Genomic DNA, 10,845 nt, shown 5'->3' on the forward strand with positions numbered 1-10,845 from the left:
GATGCCCTTACCATGCAAGTCAAATAAAACTTTCAGATTTGAGAATTTTAGATTTGTGCCGAGACCCATAAAATATAACAAAAAATATACTCCAATGAATTAGCATGAAATTGCCTGTTCATAGTTGATAATGAAGAGTATGGAAACATTTCCACCCATCAATCTTGTTTCCGTTTAAACCAGTTGCTCATTGTCAGTCTCGATTCTGCGGATGCTTGATTGATGGCGTGCATCGGAATCCTCCTCGTCGGTGCGATGTGTCAGAAGGTCAATGCATCTCATGGAAGCACCTTGCATGGGCTTTTCACTCGGTCAGTCAGTCTCACGCTGCATCGATCACGCCCATGCATGCACACCTTCCTGTGCACGCCGCAGCCAGATCCGACACTGTGGCAGTCGAAAACAATTTAACTACTACTCGTAGTACACTCCTCATCGTCAACGGGAAATCGCCATTAATTCCGGTGCCGAGACTCGAGAGATCGCACATGCCTCACCTCCAGTATATAAAGAAGGTCGCACCCACCAACGGAATGACACTCGCAAGTTAAGTCAACACTCAACACCAGCACCAAACCTCTCCGGCCAAGAAAGATGGCGCGGCTCCCCCTCCTGGTCCTGGCCGTCTCGCTCGCCGTGCTGGCGTCGCCGGCGTCGTCCAAACGTGTTCGGTCGGTGCTCGCTCCGGTCACCAAGGACCCCGCCACCCGCCTCTACACCATCCCATTCCACTACGGCGCCAACATCGTGGTCGACACCGCCGGACCGCTCGTCTGGTCCACGTGCGCACCCGACCACCTGCCGGCGGCGTTCCCGTGCAAGAGCGCCACCTGCAGGCTCGCGAACAAGTACCACGTCCCGAGCTGCAGCGAGAGCGCGGCTGACAAGCTCTGCGACCACAGTCACAAGGTGTGCAGGGCCTTCCCGTACAACCCGGTCACCGGCGCGTGCGCGGCCGGGGACCTGATCCACACCAGGTTCGTCGCCAACACCACCGACGGGAAAAACCCGGTGAGCCAGGTGAACGTTCGGGCCGTGGCGGCGTGCGCGCCAAGCAAACTCCTCGAGTCGCTGCCGCAGGGCGCCTCGGGCGTGGCGGGGCTCGCGGGCTCCGACCTGGCGCTGCCGGCGCAGGTGGCGTCCGAGCAGAAGGTCTCCAACAAGTTCCTCCTCTGCCTCCCTCGCGGCCTCTCAAGCGACCCCGGCGTGGCCGTCTTCGGCGGCGGCCCGCTCCACTTCATGGCGCAGCCGGAGAGGGACTACACGAAGGAGCTGGCCTACACGCCGCTCGTCGCCAAGAAGGGCAACCCCGCGCACTACATCTCGATCAAGTCCATCGCCGTGGAGAGCGCCCGCGTGCCCGTCCCGGCGCAGGCGCTCGCCACCGGTGGGGCGGTGCTCTGCACGAGGTCGCCCTTCACCCTGCTCCGCTCCGACGTGTTCCTCCCGTTGGTGGACGCGTTCACCAAGGCCCTGGCGAAGCAGGGTGCGCAGGGCGGGCCCGTGGCGAAAGCGGTGAAGCCCTACGCGCCGTTCCAGCTGTGCTACGACACGCGGACGCTGGCCAACACGCGGACCGGGTACCTGGTGCCGGCCGTGACGCTGACGCTGGGCGGCGGGAAGAACTGGAGGATGGACGGGTTGAGCTTGATGGTGGACATGGGGCCCACGACGGCGTGCCTGGCGTTCGTGCAGATGCAGGGGGTGAAGGGCGGGGACGGAAGCGCGCCGTCAGTGCTCATCGGAGGGTTCCAGATGGAGAACACCGTGCTGGAGTTCGACATGAAGAAGAAGCGGCTCGGCTTCGCCAGGCTGTCGTCCTTCACGCAGTGCAGCCACTTCAATTTCACCACTCGCAGCGCCTAGACATTTTATGGTCGCTGACAATAAATCTGTATCTCTACTGAAGTACTCCTATTCATTACTGGATGCTTGTTATTGATCTTGATCATGGTGTTCGGCCTGCGATATTTGTCACGCGGTTCCACCTTGCTAAGAGATATTCACCCCATTTAAGAAAATTGCACTTGTTTGTGTGTGGTTGATAAACAATTGGGCAAGTAGCAAAACTGTTACCCTCTTTCCTTCTCTTTCTTTTTTCCATTCGGGTATTAGTTTTACCTTTAAGTCAAACTTTCTAAACTTTGTAAAGTTTTCTCTTAAGTCAAACGTCACATGATATTTTTTCTTAAGTCCAAATTTATAAAGTTTATCTACAATAACAAATAAATACAATAAAATATTCAGGAAAATTAATCTGGAGCCCCGCAGGATTTCTCAGACATTTTTTCTGTTCCCCATTTTTTGACCAAGCAATGTTATTTCCTTCTCTCTCTCTCTCTCTCTCTCTCTCTCGTTATGCGTGACTACATTTTTTTAAGAAAAAATTGCCCAAGGTGAGACAAAACAGGATTCAATATCAGTAACACCCCCCATTTAACAGTTGAAATCTAAGCTATTTGACACTGCCTTACTATTGTATTAGTATAGAGAAACATCTTTTCCTATTTGTTTAGTAGGGGTTCCCTAGTGCAACATTTGTTGTTTCACTTCACATGCCTCGGGAATGTTCTAATGACGATGAGGATGACGTTGGTGATGGGATACATGAGGCACTAGAAGAGATGCGGTCAGAGAGGTAGGGCATGTCGACAAAGAGGAGGTGGCGGGTCATCTCGAGGTAAAATCCGACCACCTTTTCATAGTATTCCCGTGTGAGATGGGTCGGGGAGGGGGGAATGCACATGTATAGGCTATGCATGCTAAAGTTACTAGACTACTCGTTCTAAGTTACCATATTTCTTATGTTGTAGTTACCAGTCTGCCCATGCTGAAGTTATCAGGATGATCATGTTGTAGTTACCAAGCTAATCATGTCATAGTTATCAGACTTCTCATGCTAAAGTTACCAGGCCGCACATGATATATTTATCAACACAACGATTTTGTGGTTATCATGATGCACATCCTATAATTACCATATGAGATAAAGATAGTTATCAATTGCCTGTGCTAAAGTTTGTCCAAAGTGGTAGGTCACATTAACCATTGTAATAGTCATGTAGTTACATTAGTGTTTGGCTAGTTTGGGATCGATAATCGTCCATGAGTAATCCAACAACCATCATATTGTTCGCCAATAACAACACATCGAGCACTATGGGTAAGTCTTATAGTACCGAGTGAAAACTTTCAACCTACAAAAACATTGACACTTTGCGAAAGAAGTTTACGTTTCATGCCCGGTAACTTCTATGTAAACATCAATATTTTACGTACCACATGCCTGATAGCTTACATACCGCATCTTGATACTTTTGATTAAAAAAAGATCGCCAAAACATAACAACATGAGATCTAGTTTGGAAGGTCTCGTCGCAATGGATTTAATGATATTTTTTTTGAATCGGGCCAAGGATTGGGATCCATTTTTTATACCCGATAACTTCTGTGTAAACAACATGATAAGTTACATATCACATGCATGGTAATTTACAAAATATGGTAACTTTTGACCCCCATAAAAGTCGTTCAAACATACCAACATGGGATTTACTTTTTAAGGCTCCTCGCAGAAGATTTAATGGTCAAAACAAATTTTGAATTGGACCAACGTATTGAGCTACAAAACATTTGAACTTTCAAAAGGGAAGAATTTAGGATGACATCATATTTTGTCCTATAGAGCATGCATGCATGTGCGTGGGGAGAATGTAGAGGGGGGGGGGATTTTTATGCCTTGTAAGTTCTATATAAACATCATGATAGCTTACATATCACATAAGCGATCAGTTATGTAGGGCAGTTGTGATAACTTTTGACCCAAAAACTTGTTGGAATATACTAACATGGGAACTAGTTTTGAAGGTATCTTCAAAGCAAATTTAATGGTGAAAACGGGTTTGAATCGGCCCAACGGTTTGAACAACAAATATTTTAAATTTTCCAAATGAGAAGAATGTAGGATGACATCACCTTTTTTTTGTTTTCTAGTGCATGCATGCGGGAAGAAGGAGACGAAGTGGTCATATTTATCTCTATTAACATAATGTTGCCCAGATAGTGAGGTCCAAAAAAATTTCATAGTGGATGATATTGATATATTTTTATAAATATGATTGAGCTTTATAAAGTTTGATTTATAACATAAACTAATATGTGAAATAAACAGATACAAAGAGAGTATAATCTCTACTCCTAATGGAGCAGTTGGTGAATAGTCTGTCGGTTATTTTTCGCTGGTTTTTTTTGTCTCACCACTTTCGTTGGTTTTATTTCACTGGTTTTATTTCGTCTCCCTCCCACCTGCCTTTTCGCTTCACCACCCACATAAACCCATCAGGTTAGTTACCATATATTCGTGCTTGATCTGGCAGGTGTCGGTTCAATTTAATCATGTAAATATTTGATAATTAAGAATTCAAAAATAATACCATATACAGAAGATCACCTTCCAAACAAATCACCTCCCTCTCCGATTTATTTCTCCCACCGATCTCCTTTCATACTAATAAAGTAGGCATTACATTCCTAACGAAGAGAGAAAATAAAAAAAGAACCCCCTACCAGCACGACCCCTCCCACGCCTCCAGTGCGCCGCCACCCGCCACCACGTTGCTGCGCGCCAGCCCCCACCTCCAGTGCGCCGCCTCCAGTGCCCCGCCACCCACCGCCACGCTGCTGCGTGCCGCCGGGCGCGGCGACGGTGATCTCCGGCCAGATCCGGCTGAGGAGGCGAGTAGGAGTCGGATCCTGTTCCGGGGACGGTGTGGAGATGATCTAGGAGGCGCGGGAGGAGGTCCAATGGCGGGGCTTGAACTCCAAGTTCTTGGCGGCGGCGTTCCTCGCCGGTTCCGAGCAAGTGAGATCCGACAGATTCTGCGTCTTGCGGCGATGGTCGTGTTATCTCTACAGCGGCAGTGGCGAGTCGGCGACACACAACTGGCGCCGCGCTCCGTAGGTCAGATTCTCTCATCCCTCACCCTGGGATACCCTGATCTCTCTCTCTCTCTATGTGTGTGTGTGTGTGTGTCTGTGTGTGTGCAAGGAATCTTAATTAATTGTTTGCTTGGAGTTTAGGATCCAAGTACGCCCCTCTCTGTGGTGTTCACTGATTTCTTGGAGCAACGACGTGTTGTTGGAGTTGCCGAAGCATTAGGTCGAAGGAAAGATGACGATTAAGGACACAGAGGAGTGTGAGCGGTGATGGCAGCAAGGTTACCGGCAGGTATGCATGCATTAACTGACTGTACAATGTTCCTGTGTGATGCTACTGGTTTTAACGTTTGTACTGTGATGCCACTGGCAGTTTAAATAAATCTGCTATCATTTGGGATGTGAGTTGTCACAACTTGCTATGCTCTGGTGTTCGGCTCAAAATTGCTTTTGGGAATGATTCCTCTGAATAGACTACTTATGCTTGACATTTTACTTTTGTTATTTCTATTTGTAACTCAATTTTGGTATCCTGTCAAATTAACAATACTTTTTCTGGATATGGTAGTTGAGAATAGTTATGGTATATGGCGGAGTTAGCCCATCCTCACCAATAACTCTTCCTCAGGGATTTGCTAAACTAGAGTTAGTAATGGGGGTATTGCAGACTGTTTTGAATTATGGGGCTATTGCAGACTTTAGAAGCTGAATTAATTTTTTGTGCAATTGGAAAAGGTGTATACAACTTGAATTCATTAGGTAGTATAGGAGAGATATGAAATTTTAAAAGTGTCAGTCAGATTTGTGTGTTGTTTTGGGTAGTATTCAGTTTTGTTCCATCTTAGAGGCCAATAATGCACATGTGATATTATCTACATTATTCAGTTTATACGGCTTCCCATATTCCAATGGTTGTATTTTGTTAAATTGCCCATCTACTTACTGGAATTCTCACAAATAGAAGTGCAGTCAGAAGGTAAAAAGGATGGTATGGTATGTCTCCATTCACATGGTACTGAACTGTTAGTGATGCTTTGTGTTATTCTGCAGACTTAAATTTAGTTTCTATGGTTTTCTTTTTCTGTTCATAGACGAGAGTATAGTCTGAAGGGAAAAAATGACATGCTCTCAAGTCTCAAGGGTGTGCAAGAACAATGAGATTTATATTACTGAACATATTGTTAACAATTTGTTATTTTGCAGACTTGCTCTCAGTTTTTATTCTTGGCAGGTGATTCTTCATGATAATTTTTCGTAGAGGAACATTTTTGGTAAGCATATTGTAATATTGACTCCCACCTTTTTATTTACATGCAAAGATAACCAATTGAAAATTTTAAATTTTAAATGTACATTTAACTTATTTTGTGAAATAACATTATGTCCTTCAGATAATTTGATTTCCCTCTATGATATTCTTTGGCTTTAGTATATCTTAGGAGAAAGTTGTCAGGAGTTCTATGCTTCATAACCAAAACATAATCTCCTTTTTGTTATTTGATTTGCATCATTATGTGTGCCTATGTTCCCATGTCGCTTAAAAAATTAATGCCCGATGCAACGCACGTGCATATACCTATCATGACAAATAAACCTCATCATGAAAGCATTTATGTACCTATTTAATTTGCGATGGCAGGGTGGCGCCGAGAACGGGGATCAGTGGTGCTGGTGTCGGTGTTGCGGTACAAGGCAGGATGCGGGACATGACGGCCATCCGTGTGAGGCAGTCGGCGGTGAGGGTTTGTGGCATCAGGAGGAGCGCCCGCGACACCTCTAGATTCAAGGTGTTGGCCCGAGACCACTGAAGAGAGAGGAGATGTGGTTAGTATTTCCAGAGGAAAAAAAGAGTAGAAGAACAAGAACTACGACCATCTCGGGTTCCAGGTACGATGGAGCCGGCAGCGAAGCGCATGGCGCTTGCAAACATGATACTGTGATAGTGGATGCCGCCGATACCCTCAACTACGGCATCTGCTACCTCCCTCTCAAGCCACCAGTCTTCCAAGTGCATACGCTCGTCGTCCATGCTAGGCCGATCCATCACAAGTTTGTGTACCAATAACACTGGAACGTCATTTCTGCTCGGGTGCAGTGTGGCTTCGGTCATACCATATGCTCGCGGTTCCGCGACAAGATGATGGCTGCAAGGAGGTGCCATGTGTGTCACGTCCGGTTGACCAGCGGCTATCACTGGAACATCGCACTGGAGAGGCTAATGGAGTCCATTCGAGTGTCCTGCGCCAACGCCGCCCACTGCTGCACACCGCCACGCCGGCCTACTACGACCCCCCCCCCACCTCAAGGCGTGCCCTCACGATGTCGTGCTACTGCCCGCAGGCGGACTGCGGTTTCGCTCGCTCCACGGCGGTGCTCCTGGACCACTTCGCTGACGCGCACGGGTGGCCGTGCACGACTGAGCTTCGGGCCTGGGTGTGCGTCGAGGTCCAGCTCTGTGACGGCTTCAAAGCCTTCTCGACCCGTGCCAAAGGCTGGCAGTACCTGTTCCTGCTGAAAGTGGCGTTGAACCCGTTTGGCGGAGCGGTCTCCGTGCTCTCACTGCATCCTTGGGTGTTGTCGGCGGCGCCATGTTCTTTGAATTTTGAAGCCAGACTCAGGTACTGCTGCAACATCAACCACCGTGGCGACATGTGCCTCGGCCATAACCACGAAACTACGTTTAAAGTAGGGTGCACTGATCTCTCCGGTGGGTTGTCGAGCTCTGAGTACTCTTTCTGGTTATTCCTGACAAATACGTATATCCACATGACATCCGTACTATCATGGCCAGTTTCGACGTAGTACGTGTTTCTAAAGGACTATCATTATGTTGTATTAACAAATCTGACTTTCTTTCTTTTTCATATTGTGCAGGATTCAGATTTATGACGAGGACACAAGTAAATTTATAGTATCCATTGTGATGATACAAGAGAAGTAAGCATAGATGCGTATTTTGTTCAATGTGATGATACATGGGAGAGCTCGGCCTATGCTGCTAACTGATCTGCGGCGGCGCAGAAGGAGATTTCAAAAGCAGGGCAAGCGAGAGTGACTGTTCTATTGATGGTCAGAGGGAGGGCTTGGCAAGAGAGATTGAGGGAGCTCTACTACCTCGATCTTGGCATAGAACCTGATGGCATCATGCCCAGGTAAGATTCTTCTATGTTCCAACTCTGGCACTCGTTGGTCTTTTACTATCAGAGCTTACAAAATCTTAGATGCTGCCTACAAAAGGCTGAGACACAATATTTTGATTGCAGATTGTATATTCTTTAGTAATATGCAAAGACTAAGTGAGAAACACAATGTTTTGATTGCAGTCTTGCAGACAACATCTTGTTCAGCAAGTATATGCCTTCCTATGCATGTATATCCTGACTGGATTGTAAGCCATTGTCGAAATTTACTGGTATTGAAACAGAAGGGCATATGCTCTTAATCTCCCTTTAATCTCAAAATCTACCAGTAGGTTATAACATAAATCTTAGAGATCTTAATGATATGTATTGACCTGCAAGTCTTAACTTTTAATGATATTTTTTAGTACATTGTTCACCTTTTAGTCAACTTCCTTATGGATGTATTTCAAATACAACTTTCCCATGTAGTCAACCTTGAATATTAATTTATTGGAACCATTTAGATTAATTACAAGAAGTAGTCATTATATTTCTACATGGGTTGAAGTGAAGCAAATAAACATTATCCCGTTTAATTCATGTAAAGTTCATGCCTATCATTACTAATGGAGGTGGCACCTTCAAACATGAGAAATTATGCAGTATATCCATTTATACATGGTAATATTTATAAGTAACGCTACATTTTTAAATCTCATCTGTTAATATGTGAAATTTATGGTTCAGATATTTTAATCTATGTGGTCAAACGTGATGGCTTGTTTGCTCTTTTGTTTGAAGTATTTAACACTCCAAATATATGACATGTTAAACTATTTGCTCCGTATGTAGTCCGCGTTAGAATCTCGAAAAAGACTTATATTTAGGAATGGAGGGAGTAGATAGCACCTGTATAAAAACGCTTTCAGGTGTTATCTATCGTTTGTGATGTAGTGCAAAACTGTTGTATATTCTTAAACCACCTTCTTTTATTTTGTGCATCAGATGAGTCAGTATAGGTCATTGAATTACATTTTTTTATCTAAATACATTGCAATTAAAGTGGAATTCAATTTTTCTACACATCTGAAATTTGACATGCATTATGTTTATATACGCAATAAGTAAGTTTTTAAAAGCACGTGCCAATTGAGTAAGTCTTATTGGCGGGGAAAATAGGCTATGTGTGTGTGTGTGTTAGAGAGAGAGGGAGAGAGAGTGAGGAAGAGGGAGGGAGGAGAGTGTGTGTGTGAGGATTTGATGGTAAAAAAGGTCACCAATGTCGTAATATTGAACTCTTAAAGTTAATGTGACCCCGTTGCAACGCACGGGCGTTCTTCTAGTATAAGAAAGATATGAGTTTAAACATTTCAAGTCTTATTCCAAGTTCCAAATTATTTAAGTATAAAACATGTAAATAAGTTGTCTAGTCATTACCAAAAGAGTTTTTCAATTAATTACTGTTGACACTAGGGCCCTGCTTTTCTAATCTGTCATAAAGCATGGCCCAAGCACGGTCAGACCTAGATGTGTAGGGCTTGCGGTGATTATGTGCCGCCCAGGAGCTCCTATATGTCGCATTAAGCGACAAATAGGGTGATGACGCACATGCAGATCCCCCGATTGGGCCAGCCTGTTGGCTAGCGCTCATGTAGTAGTACGACATGATATACAAATCCAAAACAAAAGGTGCCTCCACCAGGAATCGAACTCCTGACAACAACAGGCGGCTGTACGAGTGTTGCTAGCTAGTGGATCACACGAGAGAATAAGTAACAAATGAACAATGCGAAATACTAATAACAAAATGCCTTGACAGATCCGAACACCATTAAAAACCTTCAAACATTTCTTCAAACAGTGTGAACAATATTTTAGAAGGCAAATAATCGAAAATGAGAACATTTCAAAAAAACATTTTTGAACATTTTCGAAAAGTGCAAACATATTTTCATTTCTTAACAATAACTGATAACAAGAAATATTTTAAAATTTTGAACAATTAACGAAAAATGTGAAAAAATTTCAAAAATGCACACACTATTTCAAATTATGATTTTTTTTAAATTGAAGATGTTTTCAAATTCTGACCATGTTTTGAAAAATACGAAACTATCATAAAAACATGAGCAATTTTGAAATCGGGAGTATTTTAAAAATTCTATTTTTTTTCTTTTTTGAACAGGGAGAACATTTTGGGAAATTTGCACACATTTAGGAAAAATGCAAACACTTTTTGAATATATGAACAAATTTAAAAATAGGACCATGTGTAAAATTCAGGAATATTTTTTAGAAACAGGAACCTTTTATAAATTTTATGAACAAATTTTCTAAGCAAGAAAATTATTGGAAATTTCTGAGCAATTTTTGAAAACACAGACATTTTTTGAAATTTCATACAAAAAAGTTTAATCGACGAATGGTTTTTGAAAAACAAAAAATAATAAACGAAAACCAAAAGAAAAGAAGAAAGAAAAAGTAACAAAAAATTGAAAAGTAAAAAAGAATCAACGAAAATAAAAAAGAAGCACCTAACATGAGAAAGGAAAAAGAATAGAAAAACCTTATAGACGCTTCCCAAAACCTAGTCAAAACCAGTCAAGGACCTTCTGGAAGGTTCCTAAAATCGATGTCTCTCTTCCATGATCCTTGCTAGATGACCAATATTTAGCAATAGAAAGGAAATTGGATCCTAGAGAAAGCTTATAGAAATCGGCAACATGTTTTGAAGTTTGCCGAGCAACCGCACACTCAAAGAATAACTGATGGATACTTGCAGGTTCAA

General features: G+C 43.6%; 1 protein-coding gene across 1 annotated transcript; it reads left to right on the forward strand.

The window, feature by feature from the left end:
* The first annotated feature begins 556 nt into the window (after nucleotides 1–556).
* On the forward strand, nucleotides 557–2,046 carry LOC119278483 (chitinase CLP-like). The gene has a single exon (XM_037559834.1). The coding sequence runs from the start codon at nucleotides 595–597 to the stop codon at nucleotides 1,864–1,866; it is 1,272 nt and encodes a 423-aa protein (XP_037415731.1). The 5' UTR covers nucleotides 557–594; the 3' UTR covers nucleotides 1,867–2,046.
* Nucleotides 2,047–10,845: the final 8,799 nt, after the last annotated feature.

This window comes from Triticum dicoccoides, chromosome 3B, assembly GCF_002162155.2.
Source record: "Triticum dicoccoides isolate Atlit2015 ecotype Zavitan chromosome 3B, WEW_v2.0, whole genome shotgun sequence".
NCBI lineage: Eukaryota > Viridiplantae > Streptophyta > Magnoliopsida > Poales > Poaceae > Triticum > Triticum dicoccoides.